Source organism: Fundulus heteroclitus, chromosome 11 (genome assembly GCF_011125445.2).
Source record: "Fundulus heteroclitus isolate FHET01 chromosome 11, MU-UCD_Fhet_4.1, whole genome shotgun sequence".
NCBI classification, from domain to species: Eukaryota; Metazoa; Chordata; class Actinopteri; order Cyprinodontiformes; family Fundulidae; genus Fundulus; species Fundulus heteroclitus.
The window spans coordinates 763,073-785,443 of NC_046371.1; the positions used below are offsets into that span (position 1 = coordinate 763,073).

The 22,371-nt window shown below is 45.0% G+C and overlaps 1 protein-coding gene across 2 annotated transcripts; it reads right to left on the bottom strand.

Moving 5' to 3' along the window:
• Positions 1–1,341: 1,341 nt before the first annotated feature.
• On the bottom strand, positions 1,342–21,598 carry stim1b (stromal interaction molecule 1b). Of its 2 annotated transcripts, none has more exons than XM_036142672.1 (14): positions 21,422–21,598; positions 20,379–20,513; positions 17,175–17,305; positions 16,969–17,083; positions 16,527–16,638; positions 15,445–15,560; positions 14,360–14,534; positions 7,289–7,466; positions 7,049–7,216; positions 5,121–5,221; positions 4,769–5,004; positions 4,557–4,634; positions 4,398–4,461; positions 1,342–1,961 (listed from the first exon to the last, which is right to left on the bottom strand). In XM_036142672.1, the coding sequence occupies exons 2-14, from the start codon at positions 20,509–20,511 to the stop codon at positions 1,529–1,531; spliced, it is 2,040 nt and encodes a 679-aa protein (XP_035998565.1). In that variant the 5' UTR covers positions 20,512–20,513; positions 21,422–21,598; the 3' UTR covers positions 1,342–1,528. The 2 variants fall into 2 exon arrangements, with proteins under 2 accessions (XP_035998565.1, XP_035998566.1); XM_036142673.1 differs by lacking the exon at positions 21,422–21,598 and adding an exon at positions 20,877–21,198.
• Positions 21,599–22,371: the final 773 nt, after the last annotated feature.

The following is a 22,371-nucleotide window of genomic DNA, read 5'->3' on the forward strand; positions in this document are numbered from 1 at the left end:
TTCTCTTTTTGACTTTCATCATTTCCGACCGACTGCAGCAGATTCTGTTGCTCAAACCCAACCGACGGTTCTGTTGGCTCTCAGGACAGAGTTCTGATCACGGTTCTGCTCAGTCTGAGCAGAAACCAGGTGTAGGGCCTCCACCTGCCTCCACCTGCTCAGCGACGCTCTGCCGCGGCCAATCAGAGGCGGCGGCCGGCCTGCAGAGCAGGAAGTAGATGCGCTGGCTGGAGGGGAGGAGAGAAGCTGACAGGAAGAGACGAAGATGGAGGAGGAAACCTTATAAGGTGAAAAACAAACGGCAGCAGGAACAGGATGCTGATGTTGCTCAACAGCAGCGTCTGACTGACAGATCGTCTCCAGCATCTCTAGAAGCTTCTCAGGCTGATGATGTCATTCAGACTAAACGTCACATTTATATCAGGAACCCTGATAGAAAGTAGGAAGAACCAAACTTCACAGCTTTAACAACTTTTTATCTCAGATTCAACCCAAGAAGCAGAAATTTCCTCTTTCTCATGAACTGGTGGCAAAAATAAGATGGATGGATTTCTGTTCCTCAGATGGCCACTAGGGGAGCTGTTCAGATCTCCAGGTTGAACACTGCAAAAACGGATCTAAAAATTAGTAGAATGTTCTTAAAATGTGTGTTTTTGTCCTTAATTTGAGCAGGTAAATAACATTATCTGCCAATGGAATTAGTATTTTGACCCCTAAAATAAGATAATTAGACTTCCGGCACTTGAAATAAAATGATGATGAGTTGTTCCTATTTTAAGTGCAAAAATCTTATTCCATTGGCAAATCTTTTTTACCTGCTCAGATCAAGGACAGATACACTTATTTTAAGAGAATATTACTTATTATAGTTCTGTTTTTGCAGTGAAACATTAGAAGCATATCTGGTAAAAGTGCAACAGGACTTAAGATGGAACATCTTATTCTTTATTTCTCAGTATAAACTGTCTTTTTGGACTTTTCATTATAATGACCTCAGACCTACAGAGTTGCTGAATTAATCAGATTCCTCTTCTAATTGCTGCTAACATGTTTAACAGCTTTAAATAAGGCTGGTTATTGGTGGAGCTGCCACTCAGCAGCGCCACCTGCTGTCAGGTGAGGGCTCAGCCGCTGCAGTTTACACCAAACCCACAGTGGAATAAATCAACTGTACAGAGACGCTCACTGGGAATAAAAGTAAAAAAAATAAAATAAAAACGTTAAAAAATCCTGGGAAATAAAACCTGGTTAGGAATCTAAACAATCTGCACTGCATAAACAATTTTATTCTTTAATCGATGTTTTAACACAGAGAAAAATGAGGAAAAAATTAAAACTATCTGGATTTTTTTCTGTTTTATTGTCTTAATCTTTCTATTTGCAGGAAATGTTTTTCACAGATTTGGTTTTTACTGCGTCTCCTCCTTTGTGTGAAGTTCAGTTTTAACTCCTCTTCCTCCTCCTGCAGGAGGAAACTGAAGGCTGTCCATGATGAAGATGAAGCTCCATCCTGACCCAGCAGGAGGGTCTAAGTCTGGCTCACAGCTTCAGGAGCTTCTCTCCTTTTCTTGAAGATGGTGTAGAAAGCCTTCTTCCTGCGGCTGACGGACGCCTCCTGAGCCTCCGCTCTGTCCTTGGCGTTGGACGGCTGGACGCCGGCTCCCTGTCCGCTGCCGGACGAGCTGGACGAGGCGGAGGAGGAGGAGACGTCGGGCGTGTCCGAGGTGATGCAGAGGGAGCGCGTGGAGCAGGAGGAGGCGAGCGTGGCGGCGGAGCTGCCCCTCAGCTCGCCCAGGCTGGAGCTCTTCTCCAGACCTCCTCCCAGCCTGTAGGGGGCGCTGTGGCCCTGCAGCAGATGGGGTCTACAGTCCAGAAAATACGGCCTGAAGCTCTGCGGCGCTCGTGATTCGCTGGCAGACAGCGGGAGGGTGGCGTCAGAGTCGCAGCGGCTGGTCAGGTCCCTGAAAGGAAGACGAGACGAAGATCAGCACCTGAACCCAGAGTCTTCCTCGCCTCCCAGGTGTTCAGAGACCTGAGGGGGTCTGACCTGGGAGAGCGACAGCGCCGCCAACACGATGATCTACGCAGGTAAAACGGGAACATTTGGTTTATTCCTATTTCACATGCATCAGCACGCACTTTTGTTCCACTATTCATATTAATCTAACATCTAACAGCAATAATAACATTTTCTTCATGTAATTCAGAGGCGGCGCTAGGGGGCGCTATAGCTCCCCGTGGAGAAGTCATAGCACCCCCAAGAAAATCTTAGATTATCTTCTTTTTCATCTACGTTATTATTTAACGTGTGATTCCTGTGATGTTTTCATCACAACAATCACAAATGTACAATCAGCTATTATATACTGAGTTAAAACAAACTATCAGGCAACAGGAACTAAACTCTGCATGTGATTTAAATCCTGAAAACCTTGTTTTGGCGCACAACGCTTGCCGTACGTTCAGGTGGCTTCAGGTGTTTTGGCTGAGAGAGGAGGGAAATGATCACGGCTGTGATGTTCTGGCTCTAGAAGACCAGAACCGATGATAAAAGCAGCTCTGAGCGGTCCTTCACTGCACAACCAAAAAAAAATAAAATTAAAAAACGCAGGTCGGACTCCGCAAGCTAGCATTAGCGCATCTAACAGGGATCCTGATGCTGCACAGATATGGCGTAATGTTTGTGTCGTTAACTTGAGTCAAACCAATCTGAGCGCGCAGTGAGACAGAAACACAGCATTTAAACACCACAGACAGGTATGGAGCGGGTGTGATGTTTAAACGCTGAATTCCTGTCTGTGGTATTTTATCTCTGTATTTCTGTCTCACTGCGCGCTCAGATTGGTTTGACTCAAGTTAACGGCACAAACATTACGCCGTACCCAGACGCCTGCTGCTGTTGACTAGCTGCAGAAACAGAGTGAACACTAATGGAGACTACTGTTTTCTAAATAATTATTCATATTTAACTTTTTACTGTACGTTTTAATTATTGAAAGTACTAAAACTTGCATTTATAAATATAAATAATATAAAATCCTTATGAAGTGAAATGTTCTCACAACACGGTTCCTGTTTTCTGCTTCATTTTGTTTTATCTTCCAGCCTCTGATGTCTCCATTTCTATTCCTGTGTGATGGAAGTGGAGAGAAGCTGGTTTCCTCCAGTCAAATACACAAGTTCAGGCCTGATCACTTTTTAAATTTCTCACCTTCTATATACAGCTCATTACTTGACGGACAATTGGCTATTAAATATGATTAAATATTTAAATATGTGAGCAGAGACCCTTTGTATGGCTGTACAATATATACATTTTTTGAAGAGATTAATATATTTTTAGATTAAAGGTAAGATAATATTGCTAAAATGACATTGGTTTGTTGAGGCAAATCAAAATCTTAAGTCCAAAACTTATTTATTCTTTGTTTTTAAGGATTCTTTGTTTTATATTTTTATGTTATTTTTCATATCCATGTTAACACCATGAGGCCTGAAGTTAAAAGCGGCTTCATTACACTTTAATTCAGAAAAGCCTTTGTTCTTTTGTTCTTTGTCATTTCTATAGACTGATAGATGCATATAAAAATATTACCCACGTTTATGTCCCATATTTGTAGAACATTAACAGGAGCACCGGCACATTTTTCCATTTAAAGCATTAAATGAAAACTGATCAACTTTTACTGCCCAACTTTCCATGGAGGGAATCAGAGAAGGAAAATATTTTGGAAGATGAAACCGGTTCTGCGTTGAAAAGCAGATTATTAACCTCAGTGGTGACTTTCCTGGTTAAATGAAGGTTTATTAAAAATAATAAAAATGTAGAGAAGCTGCACCTGAAAGCTGTAAGCTTGTTCTAAGGTAGGGAATGAATTACTGAATAAAGCAGGTATTGTGACTGCAGATACAAAGAACAGGAAGTGCTTTTATTCTGAAGAGCCAGAGGTGTGTTTGTACTGAAGTTATTAGGAATTCGGGTTCAACGTTTTGGACTCTGGGTTTCTGGTTTAAGGCCATTTTTTCACCACATTAGAGGTAAAACAGAAGAAGATACCCCAAGCTGCCTCTGGGTCACCACAGCGCCCCCTGGAGTCTGGAGGAAGAGAGAAGCTGGGAGGAGCAGAGCAGGAAAATGAGCGGAGCTGTCAGCGCAGGAAGAAGACGGAGGAGGACAGGAAGTGAGGTCATGAAGACAGGAAGTGAGGTCGTGAGGACTGGAGGCGGGGCCGACGGAGGGCTGAGACAGCGAGGAGGAGAGAGGTGGGGGGGGCACAGGGAGGAGCTCTAGCTGGCCAATGGAGCGGCTGCGACTCTGCCGGGGGCGCCCGCTCAGGGGGCGGGGCGCCGCGGGCGGGCCACACCCATCCTCAGATAAGCCCCGCCCCTCAACTAACCTCTGAGAGCCAAAGGTGGACCCGGGGTCTCCAGCCCTTTGACGCAAGGGCATCAGACTCTGAGCTGCAGGAGACGGGGAGAGAATTACGCTGCTGGTGCTTTTATTGTGAAGGAATAAACTGGTCATTGCTGATTGGATGGAATGCAGGCCAGCCTACCTGACTGTTTCCATGGCATCTCGGTGGCCCCCAGGGGCCAAAAGTCGCTCACTCGCCGGTCCATTTGCCAGGCTGCGTCTGTGGGCGGCCAATCAGAGGAGACGCAGGTAACTGATCAGCTGATTGGTTAGAATAACAGCGGACGACTGCTGGTTCCGGGCCGCGCCGGCGTCACGTAAACGGACAGAGACCGGACCAGTGGTGAGACTCACACTGCAGCGTCCCCGGGGACAGGATGTCCTCGTCCATGTCGTCCAGGTCGTCTGACAGCAGCAGGTTCTGAGGCGTGGGCGGCCTCAGGCCCAGGAAGGACGGGTCCAGGTTGAGGGCGGCGGCCAGGGCGCCCAGACCCGGGTTGCTGACCAGAGAGAAGCCGGTCAGAGACTCGATCTGCTGCCAGCGGTGGAGCTTCTCCCTCAGAGCCGCCGTCACCTCAGCCAGCGCCTGTCTGAGAGGGCGGGACCACAAACACCTGAGCAGGTGACAAGGCGACGCGTGCTGAGCGTTAAGCAGACTCGGCCGGTTCCGGTCCGAACGCCACAGACCAGGAACCAGAACGCTCACTTGGCTGAGAGGATCTTGTGGTCGACGTCGTCCAGAGAGGAGCTGTGAGCCACGTGGAAGGTCCCGAAGAGCGAGCTCCTCTTCTTCTTGATCTTCTCTGCCTGGAAGAGGAGAAGAGTCAGAAATCATCTGCTAACGTCCTCACCTACGTCCCCGGTCAGCCCCGCAGCGCTGCTGGGATCTAACACTGAGCTATATTATACAATGGAGGGCTGATTTTCCTGAAAAACTGAAGTCACTGGCCGCCATCTTGCTACTCCCTACCAGAGCCGGACAGTAACAGAGTACATTTACTTGAGTACAGTACTTAAGTACAATTTTGAGGGATCTGTACTTTACTCGAGTATAATTTTTGGAGAGTACTCATGACTTTACTCAAGTACATCTGAGAGGTAAATATTGTACTCTTTACTCGACTACATTTCTATCCATAACTGTGAGTAAAAAAAAAAAAAATCTTCTAAAAAAATAAAATAAAAAAATCTTGGAAACCTTTAATTTGTTGTTTCCCTCTCAAACGTGATTGGATTGTGCAGGCGGCAAGGCGCCACTGATTGGGACAGCCTATCAGCAATCCCATTCAGCTTTCCGCCGAAATCAACTCCATGGTCAGATTTATTAGACAAGAGACGAACAATGGATGAAGACGCAGCAGTTCCATCCCGGGAATGTGTCAACCCGTGGCCCCACCTTGCCCGACTATTTCAATTTTCTGAACAATTGAATGATAGTTTTCGCTTCAAGTGTTTGCTGTGTTTACCCAAACAGAACTTCATCACTGCCTACAAAAATTAAGCCGAGCATTTGGTTTGATGTTCTTTAGTATGCGGTGTGTTTAACACAGTCAGGTTCAAATGTGGGTGCAAAAAAATCCATTCAAACTCTAGCAGAGGTTTGTCAGAGTGTTGCCATTGTGCTACTGCCTTGTGAGAAATGTTAAATAAAGCAACATGGTAAAAAGATAAAATGACTTGGTTTTACTTTCAATTCCTTTTACATTCTCCAAGGTATTAACATTAACATTTTTCATAACTCGATGTGTAGGACATTTCTGTACATAAATGTAAGCACTGTGGCAGTAGTAATGCAATATTTAGAAAATGTACTCTTGATACTCAAGTACTTTTAAAAACAAGTACTTCAGTACTTTTACTTAAGTAGACATCTGACTGCAGTACTTTTACTTGTACTTGAGTAAAATTTAGCAAGGGGTATCTGTACTTTTACTCAAGTAATGAAGCTGTGTACTCTGTCCGCCTCTGCTCCCTACTCTCACAGAATCCCACAGGATTTGGTTGCAACAACAAGCAGTTTTCTGGCTGAGTGAAAACGTTTCACAGGTAATTCTACAGTCAGTGGATGTACTAACACTATCAACTACTAGGAAATTAGGTGCTGAAATATTTTACATGTTATTCATATTAAATATATATATGTATATATATATATGTAAATATGTTTTTGTATATTGTTATTAATATATTTATAAATGATATATATATATATTTAAATAAATTAAATGCTAAATATTTCAGCACATGACTTTCTCAGTACGTGATAGTTTTAGAACATAACATAAAGTATATGGCATTTGACATTTTAAAAGTCTTAAGCCCCCCTGAACATGAGAAAATCCTCGTTATTCGATGCTGTAGCGCACATATTCCCTTGTTACTGGGGGGAAATAGGGAGTACCAATATGGCGGCTGGTGGCTTCACAGTGACTCGTTCTAACAGCGGCTATTAGCACTCCAGTGGATAATATAGCTCAGTGGGATCTAAGGATCCATGGTAAACATCCAGGTCTGGGTCAGGACGCGGTGGTTTAAAGTTTAAATCAGGGAATTAACGGGGGCCGGTTTGAGGATGGGAACACCTGACAGGTGTCTGGCCGCGGCGGTGGTTCTCTCTGGGCGGCGGTCACTCACCCCCTCCCTGGCCTGCAGCAGCTGCCGCTCGGCGCTCTGCTTCTTGCTGTTGTAGTACTGGACTTCCACTTCGTGCGTCAGCTGCAGCCATTTCTGCAGAGCCTCCGGCGGCGCCCACTCCGCCCGGCACTCCAGCTCCCTCTCCGCCTTCTTCAGCGCCATGCGTACCTGCCAGCGGCACCGAGCGGTGAGGCGCGGCTCAGGAAGCCGGCTGCCCATTGGCTGAGGCTGCAGACTCACCTGTTCCAGCTCCTGCTCGGCGTATTTCTGCCGGCTCCGCTCGTTCTCGGCTCCCTCTCTCAGCTCACGCAGCCGCTGAGCTTCCTGCTTGGCCGAGTCGATCTCGCTCTGGAGCAGCTCCTCCACCTTCACCTTCTCCACCTGGACGCAGTGCTGCTCCTCCTGCGCCTGCTGCAGCCTGACAGGTGAGAGAAGCCACACCTGTACTTCACCTGCAGCAGGAAGCACAACCTCTGCTCCACAGGATCCCTACGCTGCATCCTAGCTCGGTTATTTTCCTGCCCAGGGAGGAGACCTACGGGCCTCCAGTTCATTTTCTCCACAGCACATTATATATATTTATATATTTATCTATTTATTTATTAACAATATATATGGATAGATAGATGTGAGGTGCAACAGAAACAAAAAGGTAAACAGAAGAGTTTTCCTTCCTTTTTCATGTATGTTAATAAAGTCATTACATCCTCACAGCCAATCACAAACGCAGACCGTCACCAAGCCCCGCCCCCTTTAGACAGTTATTTTTCTGTTTGGTAAAAAGTGGGTTGAATAAAAGGATCAGTTTGAATTCAGTATTTGTGTTCTTTATCTAAAAATGTGTCATTAAGCAACAGCACTTGGCTACTAGAGGACACCTTATACAAAATATAAAATGACCAGTTTGTCTGTACTGAGGTTTAATGTTTTTTAGTTTTCTTCTGCAAAGAACTTTGTGACTTTTATCCTGAAAGCTGCAATATAAATGAAGTTTTACTTATTTTAAGTGTTTTCAGTGTGGATAAGAGCGCCACACTGCGGCAGCCCACTGCTCCCTGTGGAACGGGTTAAATCAGAATGTACAAATATTATTATTATTAGAATCATTATTGTTGCTGCTATCAGATCTTTGCAGAGCTATAAGTAATTATTGTCGGGTGTGAGAGTCTGTTCTATAGGGGTTAACAGTGTGGCTGCCTGCAGGTGGCGCTGCTGCACCGTCTGAGGAAGTGAACGGTTGTTACTATTCCTGGGAGGAGGGAGAGACTCTTTGCTTAAGCTGACATCAGCTGACTGAGACTAACTGTAGCATAACAGCGGGGCCTGCAGGCGTTGCTGCTATTGTTGGTTTACTGTAGATCACAATCAGCAGCTGTGGTGGAAATATTTCTGATGCAGCAGCTGCTGGTCAGGCCCACAGAGCAGAGGCTCTTCTGATCAGCTTCAGATGGAGGAACGATATTAACTGAGAAAATGGCATGCTTGGAACGACGTTTCTGGGTTTATTTCATCCATTTTAAAACATTTCTACACCTGCAGCCATCAGTAGTTTGAAGAAGCAGGAAGTCCCGAGTTTGAATGTCTGAGAAACAAAAGTAACGACTTTTGTTAAGTTAATTGCTCTCTGACAGACACAACCCTGGATCAACAGGTCCTCCTGGGTTCTACCAAACCTGACAATCAAAAAAAGGTTCAGTGGGTCCGGAACGGTTCTTTGTTGAGACGTTTAATCTTTTCTCCAAGAGACTTCTTCAGTCTTACTCAATATTTCTTGATTTTTCTACCTGGATTATTGAGACGCATCAGGACAAACCAGAGAACCTGATGAGAAATTTCTCGGATCAGTTTAGACCCCCTGAATCAAAGCGGACTGGGTCTATTCAACTGAAATGTAATATAGCAACAATTAACATCCCATCATCTCAAGGTTCTTTCCAAAGTCAGACTCCATCAGATCCTCCAGGTTGGTGAGAAAGTTTCCTCTCTAAGGAAACCCAGCAGGTTGCATCAAGTCTCTCCAAGCAGCATTCACTCCTCCTGAAAGAGCGTAGAGCCACAGTGGACAGTCGTCTGCATTGTTGATGGCTTTGCAGCAATCCCTCATACTGAGCATGCATGAAGCGACAGTGGAGAGGAAAACTCCCCTTTAACAGGGAGGAGAACCTCCAGCAGAACCAGAACCAGGCTCAGTGTGAACGCTCATCTGCCTCCACCCACTGGGGCTTAGAGAAGACAGAACAGAGACACAGAAAGCTCAGAAGCTCACATTGACCCAGGAGTACTTTCTATGTTAGAGAAGACAGAGCAGAGACACAGAAAGCTCAGAAGCTCACATTGACCCAGGAGTACTTTCTATGTTAGAGAAGACAGAGCAGAGACACAGAAAGCTCAGAAGCTCACATTGACCCAGGAGTACTTTCTATGTTAGAGAAGACAGAGCAGAGACACAGAAAGCTCAGAAGCTCACATTGACCCAGGAGTACTTTCTATGTTAGAGAAGACAGAGCAGAGACACAGAAAGCACAGAAGCTCACATTGACCCAGGAGTACTTTCTATGTTAGAGAAGACAGAGCAGAGACACAGAAAGCACAGAAGCTCACATTGACCCAGGAGTACTTTCTATGTTAGAGAAGACAGAGCAGAGACACAGAAAGCTCAGAAGCTCACATTGACCCAGGAGTACCTTCTATGTTAGAGAAGACAGAGCAGAGAGGAATACTGGTCCAGGGACCTACTTTATATTTTCCGTTAAAGCAGCCAAAGTTTTCTATAATTCTTTAAAATGATCTTGATTAGTAGCTTCATATTTAATTCACCTAACTCTGACCAATGAATCATTCAGCCATAAAAAGGCTCCTTAACTGGTCCATAAAGTGCTGAGTCAGCACAGAATAAAGTACATTTTATTTTGGCTCTTTACGTTCTTTTTTATATTCATTTGCCATTTCTTTAGGTAAATCTATGAAAAAGCCCAAAGATAACATGGTTTGGCAAACAGAAAACAGGATTTTAGCTCCAAAGAGCCGCTTGGTAGATGTTTCACTGAAGGACGATCTCTGGTCTTTATCTATTTTATCACAGTTATCAATAAATTTCAGGTACTTTTCAATTACTAGAAAAAAGGTTTTAAACCAGACGCTCAATTTTCTTTTGTCTTCAGTTGTATCACACTCAAGGCACAGATTATACAGGAAATAATGAGACTATCTTCCTCATTAGATGTAAAATCGTTCTTGTTTCTGACCAAGAAGTCAAACAACTAATGATTTAAAAAACATTGATTGTTAGCATATCGTCTCTTAATGCAATTTACCTGTTTCCTCTACTTAGCTAAGTTTAGTTTTGTTTCTTATCTTACTAACCCCTAACATGGTTTATCTAAGCTAATTTAGCTTAGCTCACTTTAGATTAGCTTTTTCTTAGCCTAGCTTAGTTTATCAATGTTGGCGTAATTTATCTCAGCCTAGCTAGGTTTATATCTTATCTTGGTTTATATTACCGTTTAGTTTATCTTATCTTATTTTTCCTTAGCTTGGCTTCTTAGCTAAACTTTACGGTCACATCTCAACTTAAGTTTTCTTAACCCATTTTAGCTTTGCTTATCTTAGCGTAGCTTAGTTTTTCCAGCCTCAGGTTTCCTGCGCTTATCTTAACTAATCTTAATGTATTCTAGTTTTTCTTAGTTTATCTTAAATCATCACAAATATTCCAATTATGCCTAATTTCACTTAGTTTATCATTTCTAGCCTAGCGTTGGTAATTTGCCGTTGTCCAACTTAGTTTAGCATACAACCAGAAATCTGACTCTATTGGCCCAAACTGAGGACAGAACTGACCCACAAGCAGATCTAATTATTTTATTGTATTCTTTTTATTTTATTTTGGTTCCTGTTAATATTTTCATGCTCTTGCTGAGCTGTCATGATTTATTTATTTATTTATTTATTTATTTATTTTTTTTTTTTTTTATTTTTTATTTTTTTTTTGAGCTGTCATGATTTATGCCGATGAACTTGGATCAGCAGTAGACATATTTTAATTTGAGCCGTTAATGTTCCTACTTTTTTAAGGAGTACCAGTCAAACCTGCTGCTGTATTCAGGTACCGAACTAAAAAATTAAAAAGCTGCCAAAGCCAGGAGAAAACCTGCAGAAAGTCTTAAGAACTTCTCTGATCAAGCCTCTAAAGAACATTTTCTACGGAAGGATTAAAGCTTTCCTGTCCTCAACATCTTCCACCGACGCCTGAAAAGTTTCTGGAACATCTTCGGCTGCTTTTCTAACACTTCTCTGGTTTCTCAAAGACATTTTTCTGCAGAAAAGAGGAACTGAGGTTGAGTCCGCTGCAGTACAGTTAGTAAAACCCAGAGGAAGCAGAGTGTGCTAACGCGACGCGTTACAACACGCCTCAGCGGGTGTCTGCTCTCTGCAGGAGCGTGTTCGTCAGGTTAGCGTGTTCGTCAGGTTAGCGTGTGCGTGTGCGTGTGCTGAGCTGCCGGCTAGTCTTTGCCCATATAAGGGTTTTAAACAAAGCTCCGGCAGAGGCTGTTCTCACACGTTACACAGTAATTTCCTTCTGGTGGCAGCAGCTTTGTCATGATCTAAATGACATTTAATTAGTTAAATGGGATCTCATGGTTTCTCAGACCAGCAGCATTGTTTGTGTTAACAGCAGTAAGGTCACAGCATAGTGATACACGGCGGTATTTTTAGCACTAGTCTGGAGTATTTTCATCTAATTCTTTCTGTGTCGCTGTCACCTAAAAATAACTCAGACCTTGGTGGCTTCACCAGAACAGCCCCACTGCACCGCTGCTGTTCATCAGGGGCATAAAAGTGCAGAGTTCCTCTTTATTTCACTTTATTGTCCCTCAGAGGGGAAATCTGTTTCCCAGTGCGGCGCAACAGACGACGAGAAATAACCACAACTATAGAAACATCAATAAAACTAGTAAGGAATTAAAATACAACTCTTTACTCTGCAGTAAAATTATCAGTCAATTACTGCAGCTTGATCATCTTAATTGCCATAGATATAAAGCAAAATTTATACTAATTCATCTGTGTTTGCATCCAGGAGAAGCCCCAAAGGTCAATGGTTCAAAACTCAAGACCCTCGGCCACAGATTGCTTCCCGGGCGCCTCTCAGCAAGGCAGCTCTCTGCTTCCTGAGGGACGGTTTCCCTCTGTGGGACCAGAAAAGGAAATATTTTCATATTATTTATTACTTAAGGCCCTCAGTAAACTGAACCGGCGCTCTGAGGAGAGAAGCACAAACTCTTCTGGGAGTTGATGATGAGGACAGAGAGAGCGAATGGATTACTTTACCGCTAATGTTTTTTATAATTCTGCACTTTAACAAAAGTTAAGGCTGATTCAATAAAAGTCATGTCTTGATGACATCAAAAGCTGGATGACTTTAAATTTCCTGCATTTAAATTCTGACAAGACAGAAGTTGTAATCTTTGGGCCAGAGTCCTCAAAAAATAAACTTCTTAATCAATCATTTAATCTGGATGGCATTAACTTGGCCTCTGGTAATAAAGTTAAAAATCTTGGTGTTGTTTTCGACCAAGACATGTCATTTAAATCCCATATTAAACAGGTTTCCAGAGTTTCCTTTTTTCACCTCAGGAATATCGCCAAAATTAGAAACATTCTGTCCAGGAGTGATGCTGAAAAACTAGTCCATGCATTTGTTACTTCAAGGCTGGACTTTTGTAATTCTTTACTATCAGGAATTCCACAAAATACAGTTCAAAGCCTTCAGCTGATCCAAAATGCTGCAGCAAGAGTTCTGATGAAAATCAACAAGAGGGATCATATTTCTCCTGTTTTAGCTTCCCTTCATTGGCTTCCTGTTAAATCAAGAATAGAATTTAAAATTCTCCTTCTAACGTATAAAGCCCTTAATAATCAAGCTCCATCATATATCAGAGCTCTGATTACCCCGTATGTTCCTAACAGAGCACTTCGCTCTCAGACTGCAGGTCTGCTGGTGGTTCCTAGAGTCTCTAAAAGTAGAATGGGAGGCAGATCCTTTAGCTATCAGGCTCCTCTCCTGTAGAACCAACTCCCAGTTTTGGTCCGTGAGGCAGACACCCCGTCTACTTTTAAGATTAATCTTAAAACTTTCCTTTGTGACAAAGCATCTAGTCAGAGTGGCTCATGTTACCCTGAGCTACCTCTATAGTTATGCTGCTATAGGCTTAGGCTGCTGGAGGACATCAGGGTCTATTTCTCTCTCTCTGCTGAGTTCTCCTACTGCTCTCCAATCTGCATTGTTTGTTGTTATTTTATCTTTTAACTTTTTGTTCTCTGTCATTTTTATCTTGATAGAAGGTACACCTGGTCTGGCGTTCTGTTAGCTGTGACATCATCAGGGGAGGCAGATCATCCTCTATTACCATCTAACATAGAAAGTACTCCTGGGTCAATGTGAGCTTCTGAGCTTTCTGTGTCTCTGCTCTGTCTTCTCTAACATAGAAAGTACCCCTGGGTCAATGTGAGCTTCTGTGCTTTCTGTGTCTCTGCTCTGTCTTCTCTACCATAGAAAGTACTCCTGGGTCAATGTGAGCTTCTGTGCTTTCTGTGTCTCTGCTCTGTCTTCTCTAACATAGAAAGTACTCCTGGGTCAATGTGAGCTTCTGAGCTTTCTGTGTCTCTGCTCTGTCTTCTCTAAGCCCCAGTGGGTGGAGGCAGATGAGCGTTCACACTGAGCCTGGTTCTGGTTCTGCTGGAGGTTCTCCTCCCTGTTAAAGGGGAGTTTTCCTCTCCACTGTCGCTTCATGCATGCTCAGTATGAGGGATTGCTGCAAAGCCATCAACAATGCAGACGACTGTCCACTGTGGCTCTACGCTCTTTCAGGAGGAGTGAATGCTGCTTGGAGAGACTTGATGCAACCTGCTGGGTTTCCTTAGAGAGGAAACTTTCTCACCAACCTGGAGGATAATACCATCAGTGTTTTGTCCTCACTAAAAGTGTTCAGTCTATGCAGAAAACATGCAGCAGGCACCCAGTCTGACTTTATCACACATCACTACAGTTGTGTGATAAATGCTGAATCTGCATTTCTGGTTTCTCTCACACCTCGTCTAGAAGCACGATGCTGTAGGATTTAAATCTACAGGAGCGCACCAAGGCATAAAGGTTGGACTCCTTATCTTTGGATCCACGTCGTATGGATTCTGACGGCTGTGTGACATCATTAATTAATCTATAGTCACGTTCTCCTGTTATTCAAACATTTCCTCTGCAGAAGTTAAAGGTTCTGGTTCAGGCCTGCAGGTTTGCTGTTGGGTTGGACTCACTTTGTTTGCAGGTCCAGCAGACTCTGTTCAGCCCTCTGCAGACCCTCCAGGTCCTTCATCAGCCTCCCCATGTCGTCTCTGGACTTCCTGGTCTGGGTGTAGGCGAACCAGCAGCCGCCCAGCGCCATCAGCACAGACAGACCCAGAACCAGGTCCTTCCAGCGGTTCTGGCGGCCTGCTCACACAGAAACCCACAAATAAGACCCAAACATCAGAACCACAGGCGTCCTGGTCCAGTAAAGCAACAGTTGTCATGGTCAGCTTCTTCTGCTACAAGAACATGAGCGTTATTTTACTTTGGCTGCAGGTTTTAGCAGCAACGGCAGCTTCAGTGCTGAATCAGGTAAAATCTCAGAACTTTAAACTTTTAATTGACTTTAAGTCATAAAGCTCCACCTGGTTGGATGAAGAGCATCAGTTCAGATCTCATGTTTAAAGTTGAGCCGCTTTGAAATGTTAAAACTTTGATTATAGATTAGAACGCGCTGTGAAACGGCGTATATAAATAAAATTTAATACAATGTGAGATGCATGTAACTGCTGAACTGCTCCTCAGTCGGCCCTAAAGTAACTGGTGGGGGGGGGTAAATCAGACCGATTTAACCGTTTTTCTATTTCTTCTTTCCCTTTTCTCCTCACTGCAAAAAGGGAACTAAATGTAAGTAAAATCTTCCTGAAATTTGGGTATTTTTCCTTGATTTGAGCAGCTAAATAAGATTATCGTCTTATTTCAAGTGCAGGATGTCTAATTATCTTATTTTAGGGGTAAAATTGGCAGATAATTTTATTTAGCTGCTCAAATCAAAGAAAAATATACCGTACCCATTTCAAGAATATTTCACTTACTTCCAGTGTTCCTCAAAGATCTGTGACGGGTCTCCAGATAAAATCTCATCTGATGTTTCACCGTCAGATGAGATTTTATCTGCTGAACGGCTCCTAAATGTTGTGATTTAACGTTGATTTTAAATCAAAATGCAAAGTTTTACCGACTTAAAGTCAAACAAACGTTCCACGGTTGATCTAAAGAGCAGCTGCTCTGCTTTTATCCCACAGAACGGGTTCTGGAGCGGCCCGGCTCACACCTGGTGGCGGTCCAAACAGAACAGCGTCCATGGCCTTCAGCTGCAGCTTCTGGGCGTGGCTCCGCTCCAGGATCTTCAGCAGGGAAACCGTCAGCGTGATGTTCTTCACCGCCAGCCTGCAGCGAGGAAGAGGAGGGCACAGTCTGATTCTGGTTCTGACCCGCTGCTCTGCTCCTTAACAAGCAACGCCTGATTATTCCAGCTGACCCGGTCCGGCTCAGACAGAACCTGCGTGGGAGGAGAGAGCTGGAGCCTGAGCAGAACCAGAACCACAGAGATCCATCATGTCTCTGTGGGTCCAGCAGAACCAGAACCACAGAGATCCATCATGTCTCTGTGGGTCCAGCAGAACCAGAACCACAGAGATCCATCATGTCTCTGTGGGTCCAGCAGAACCAGAACCACAGAGATCCATCATGTCTCTGGAGGTCCAGCAGAACTTCTCCTGACCAGCTGACCCGGATAAAACCCAGACAGAACACCCGCTGAGCTGAGCTTTAACCCCTCAGACAGGTTCTGACCTGGTTCTGACCTGCTTCACATTGGTCTCCATGATGTTCTCTACAGAACCTCTGAGGCCAGAACCAGAACCTCTGCATCTACAGTTGGATTTATCAGAGGAGGCTGAAACATTTCAGTTATGATCAGAGTTGTTCTGGTTCTGACCCATAACCTGGGGCGACCTTAAAGGGCCGGCGTTCGCCCTGATGATGTCACGGCGCCCGTCTGAAGCAGGGAGGGGAACCGGGCCTCTCTGGGTTCTGACTGATCCATTTTCAGGTCTGCACTGCAGAACGGCAACTAAAGTTTCTTAAAATCAGTCCATCTGTCCAATTTAAGGGAAAATCAGATTTCTGAGTGTTTGACCCTAAAATAAAATAATTAGATTTACTGATATATTTATAATAAGATGATGGAGATGAGCCGTTCCTGTTTTAAGTGCAGAAATCTTATTTTCCTGCTTAAATCCAGGACAAACACACTAAGAATCGTTTAGCTGCCGTCCTGCAGAGGTGAGTCTTACCTGGGGGCGGGGCTTCAGGTGAGTCTTACCTGGGGGCGGGGCTTCAGGTGAGTCTTACCTGGGCAGAGCTTTGCCGTCCAGCTGGTGCTTCCTGAAGCTCTCTGCGTACTGAGGCAGCTCCACGCAGACCACCAGCCACTCCTCCACCTGCGGCGCCGTCCAGTTGTACACTGAAGACAAAGAAGAAGCGGACCGAGCCGTCAGGACACACCTGCAGGTTCTGCAGCAGCTCAGGTCCAAACCGCCTGCTCTGCTGAGAGTAAACAGCACCGCTTCCTGTTCCTCCACGGTTCTGGTTCCAGCCCGTTTCATCAGAAACTTTTCCTACGGAGCGTTTAGCTGCAGAACCTTTATTCTCCGCCTTTTATCCTGATTAATGCTGTTCTGTCCCGTTCTGTTTTACGCTGATAAAGTCCAGACAAGCAGCTGGTTTTGGTTCCGTTTCAGCTCCCGGAGCAGCAGCTCTGGTTCTGCTCCGGTTCTGCTCTGGTTCTGCTCACCTTCTGAGCCCTTCCAGGTGCTCCACATGTCCTCCACGCTGATGTGCGGGTCGCTCCTGTGGAAGCTGCTGTGTTTGGCTCTGGGGTCGTGGTACTTCAGGTCCTCCCTGAGGAACTGAGGAGGAACGGAACGTCAGCGGCAGGATCTCATCGTTCGGACCGGCCCGGTTCCCCCCCTGGTTCCCCCTGGTTCCCCCCCGCCTCACCTCGTCCGTCTCCATGGTGTCCACGGTGCCGTCGGCGTCGTCGTCCATCAGCTTGTGGATGCTGCGGATCGCCTCGAAGCTCAGGAGGGAACTCTGGTCGCCACAGAGCGGCGGATCTATGGCGCACAGATCTGTGAGAGAACGTTAGACAGAACCTCAGAACGTCAGAACCGTCAGACAGAACATCAGACAGAACCGGCAGAATGTCAGACAGATTGGACCAGGCGCTGCAGTTCTGACTCCGTTTAAGATTAGAATCATGTTTTATAGAACACAGAACACAGATTGTATTCATAGAACATATCAGTCCTCGTTTGATGAGGGAGACGCTTTTAGACTTTCACCTGCAGATGATCAAAGACGCTAAATGTTACATAAAAACGGTGAAATGGTCCTTTACTGAAAGGACCAATCAGATGACACCTTCAGCGCCGCCTGTCACCGAGAGAAGAAAGAGATTAACTGGACCTGAGAACGGCTGCTCTGGTTCTACCGCTGGGCCTTAGAACAGAATAGAATAAAATACAATATATTAAAAATAAAATAGAACAGAACAGAATAAAGTAGAACAGAATAGAATAACGTAGAACAGAATAGAATAAAACAGAAGAGAATAAAATAATAACAGAATAAACTAAAATAGAACAGAATGGAATAGGATACAAATAAAACAGAATAAAATAAAACATAAAATAAAACAAAAAAAAAACAATAGAATAAAATAGAATAGAACAGAATACAATAAAAAAGAATACAATAGAACAAAACAAATTAAAAATAAAATAGAACACAATAGAATTGAATAGAACAGAATAGAATAAAATAGAATATATTAAAATAATAGAATAGAATAAAATAGAACAGAATAGAATTGAATAGAACAGAATAGAATAAATAGAATATATTAAAATAAAATAGAACAGAATAGAATAAAATAGAACAGAATAAAATAATAGAGAATAACATAAACAGAATAAAATAGAACAGTGTAAAATAAAATACAACAGAATAAAATACACTAAAATGGAACAAAATTTAATAGAACAGTGGGCTGGGTGATAATTTGATTTAATCAATTTAATTTGAATTTACAATTTTTTAAGAATTAATTTTTGGCAAATTTATTTTATTTTACCAGTGCCCTTATTGGGTTTCCATAAGGAGAACTGCAGCGATGCTGAATAAATGTTTCATAAATATATTATATATATATATGGAAACTTTTTACCATAATATGAGGCACTTTATTCATTTTCTTGTTTTTTACGTTATTTTGATGCTACACAGGTGAAGCCAGCAGCAAACGCTTCGTTATACTTTCATTATTTCCCACAGCAGGGCGGCCATCTTGTTTTACCAGCATGCATCACAGCTTCAGATTCAGGTCGACTCCCAGAGGAAACGCTCGACATTAAAGGAAGTTTTTAAAATAGTTTCTTTATTTTCTGTTTGTGAAACGAAAAGGAGGGGAAAGCCATATAACCCAGCCCTAATAGAACAGAATAGAATAGAATCTATTTAGTGAGGAGAGCTCAGGTCTGTTTCTACTTTAATAAACGCGTACAGGTGCTCAGGTGAGGGATGCAGGTGGACAAGGACTGAAGTCTCATTTTTAGCTATTTTAATAATATTTATTTCTATTTTAGTCGTAGGTGATGTTCTAAAGTGATTTAAGTGATTTTGCTGATTAATCTGGAATAAAGTCCCATTGACCTCTGACCTCCAGAGGGTCCAGATTGGTTCATTACAGCCTCACAGAGATCAGGATTATTGGCGGCATGGCGACTCGTGAATCCGCTGCTCTGACCCGGACGTGCTCACCTGGACTGAAAGCTCACCTGGACAGGTAACAGGTCTGCACAGGTGAAGTCCTGATTACAGCTGACTGATAATTGGTCCAGAACCAGAACAGATTCTCCTTAGCAGCACCAGAGGCAGCAGAACCTCCGTCTGCTGAGGCTGTTATGGAAACACAGCTTCATGCCTACTTTTGGTCATTTTCAGCCCGGCTCTGCTCCGCCGCCCACCTGATGGACCCGCTGCTCTCAGCACAGAAACACACTTCCTGTTTCAGGTGACTGCACCTTTCTGACCATCACAGAACCTGGTGGGAACTCCTGGTCCAACCTTTGTTTCTTCAGCCAGACACCTGTGGGAGAAGCTGCTCTGATTGGAGGAGACACTGAACCTTCTCTCCATGCTGTCAGTGGAGCATGGTGGCAGCATGAGAAGTCCACCTGACTAAAGATCTCCCAGCAGGACGACCTGGGAACAGGTGGAGCCGCCTCCTCCGCCCCCTGAGCTACCAGAGAAGAAGAAGCAGGAGCTGCCTGGGAGGTGCTGCCTCCACCCGGCCGTCTGCCATCCCTCACACCTGCAGCTCAGGTCCATTCAGCGGGTCGGCCGTCACCTCTGACCCTGAACCTGAGCTCAGGTCGCCTCTGGTCCACAGAGACGGCACCACAGAAGAAGAAAGAGTCGGCGGTGAGGATTAACTGAGCAGCTGGCAGACAGAAATAGCCTCAGACCAGAACCACAGAGGACAGTCCAGTTACAGCTGAGCCTGAAAACCTCCACAGAAACTACGCTTCCCATCATGCACCCTGTCAGCCCCCAGTTCTTCACATTTCCACTCCTACTGAGTCAGATAAGACTCTGAGTCAGAAAGCATCCAAAGTCCTGAAGATCCTCTGGGGGCTGACGCCGCTCGCCGCTGAGCTACAGGTCTACACGTCCATCTGCACCACCTCCACTTCCTGAGTGGGCGGAGCCAACGTCTGCACCCTGCACACATCAAAGAGACGACTGGCTTCACTTCCTGTGACAACGTCAGCGTGTCATCTCCAGGAAGCTGTGGTTAGCTGCCAGCGGCTAGCTCCCACGCTGCCACCGCCGCGCCGCGCTCAGCTCAAAGACTTCTGGGACGGCGTCCTCTGGACATGTTGGACCATGAGGGACAGAACCATGAAGGACCACCTCCCACTGACTGCTGCACGGTGGTGGAGGGTTAATGATCTGGGCCACAGGACCCTTCGTCCTCCTGAGTCTGAGCCTTAAATACCGACCCGGTCCAGTCGGGCCGGCGCCGTTCTTCCCGTCCTGCTGGACTCAGAATGTCTTCGTGTCTCGATCCAAACTTCACGTCTTTTCGTTGTTAAGTTAAGCTGGTTGGTAAAAATCTATCCGTCAGGACGGTCCTGTTACCTGAGGCCGCGTCGCCGTTGGTAACCGGCAGGTGATGATGGTCCTGGTGGGCGTGGCCTCTGCCGTCCAATCCGCCGTGAGCCCCGGCGCACACACTGAGCGTGCACGCGCACACCAACCACACACACGCCATACCTGAGGAGAGAGGAAGCTCTGTTAGACCTTTCAGAATAAAACGCTTGATGCCGCAGGACGTGGGTCCGATTCCCGATCAGCTCCGACTGGCAGCACCAGAACCGGGCCGTGGAGCGATGGAGGACGGTGGCCCACGGATCAGAGTCTCCTCCATCGTGTGGTTGGGTCTGGGCAGCAGAGTTCTGCTCAGAGACCTTCTGCTGACCCAGTCCAGCCTTCATGGACACGCCGGTCCCTGCAGAACTTCAGCCAGGACGGTTTAAGGACCACCACAACCAGTTTGAGCCTCCAGAACCTGCGGATCTCAGCCCAAATAAGCCGAACCACCTCAAGCTTCCTGAACTTAAAGGTTCTGCTGCTCACCGCTCAGAGCTGGACCTTCTGAGGAGACAGTGGGAAGAAACAACGGTTGCAGAGCAGCATCCAGGCTCTGGTTCTTTTCAGGGAAGAAAGGTCCACAAGAGATTTTAGAGGAACATCTGCTGCCTTCAAGGTCAGATTCCAGTGCTGCCCGTGGATTTGTCACCAGGACTGTGGAAACCCACAGCCAGCGCTGGCCATCTGGAGAAGAATGGACCAGAAGAAGTTCTGGAGCATAGCTGCTCTCCCCAGAGACGGGAGTGTTGACCAAAGGAACCTGAGCTACAGGAATGTCAACAAAGTGAAATCCAGCTTCCCGGATATGGAGGAGGCGTTCACGGCCCAGAAGACAACCAGAACATCAGCGCCTGGCAGCCACAGAGGAGCCCAGGAACCGGAACCATCATGGATCTCTGATCTGCCATCTGCTTCTCACCCTGTCCTCCTCAGCTGAGCGTGTCTGATGTCAGAGGTCACACAGCTGTTCACTTTCCCACCAACTTCACCATCATCATCATCATCATCATCATCAGCTGCTGCCGACCCACCTCCGCTGAGCTGCTCCGTTACTCCATCGGTCCGGTCCGGTCCGGTCCGGTCGGTTCTGATCACAGTTTGATCCTCAGAGACTCAGAGCAGCGACTCAAACTCACCAAACTGCATCTGGAGGAAAAAAACAGCGAAAGATCCGCCCGCGGTGCGTTCAAGGACCCGGGAAAAGCTCCGAAATAAGAATATCACGGAAAACCGGCCAGACGTGTTTCAGTTTGACTGAAACAACGATCGAACTAATTTAACAATGGGCCCAACAGAATAAATATTATTATTAATAATAATAATTATTATTATTATTGTTATCATCCTTATTATGGTACTAAACCGTTATTATAGTACAACCCAACACCCTATTAGGTCCTCTAAGGTATTTACAACTACTACTACTAGTAGTACTAGTAATATTATTGCATGCCAAACCTTTCCGCTTTTTAAACTCCAGAAGTGTTTCAGATTTCCACACGTTGCTGATCTCTGAAGCTCCTCCTCAAAAACAGCAGATGATCTCCACATGTTCTCATTCTTTTCCTCTTATTTCCCACAGCACGCAAAGGCAACATTCAGCTGTCTGACCCTGGTGTCATGGCGCCGCCATCTGGCCTTTCAGGGGAGGTGCAGGAAGGACTTCAGAAAAACTTTAAACTCAGAGGTTTAACACGAACATTTATCTTATAACGGTCACATGTTTATAGAGACAAAATATCAGAAAAAATAAAAATATTTCATACTCTGTTTTCCACAGGATGCAGCAATGCTAACAGTTTCCCTTTACTTTCAGTCACTATGCTAAGCTAAGCTAACCATCTGGGGTTTCCAGAGGTTTGATAGGAAGGTTTGATCACGTTAACTCACACACACATACAAGAATTAATCAAGAAATTAACAAAAGGTAACACAAATATAAACAAATAAAAACAACTCTAAAAAGCAATAAAGACCAGAA

Excerpts from the sequence above, each read along its gene's own strand:
- stim1b (XM_036142672.1), bottom strand. The coding sequence starts at position 20,511 with ATGGCGTGTGTGTGGTTGGTGTGCGCGTGCACGCTCAGTGTGTGCGCC. Across the intron at positions 17,084-17,174 it reads ACACCATGGAGACGGACGAG|TTCCTCAGGGAGGACCTGAA; the intron begins GTGAGGCGGGGG and ends GTTCCTCCTCAG. Across the intron at positions 7,467-14,359 it reads CTGCTGGACCTGCAAACAAA|GCTGCAGCAGGCGCAGGAGG; the intron begins GTGAGTCCAACC and ends CTCACCTGTCAG.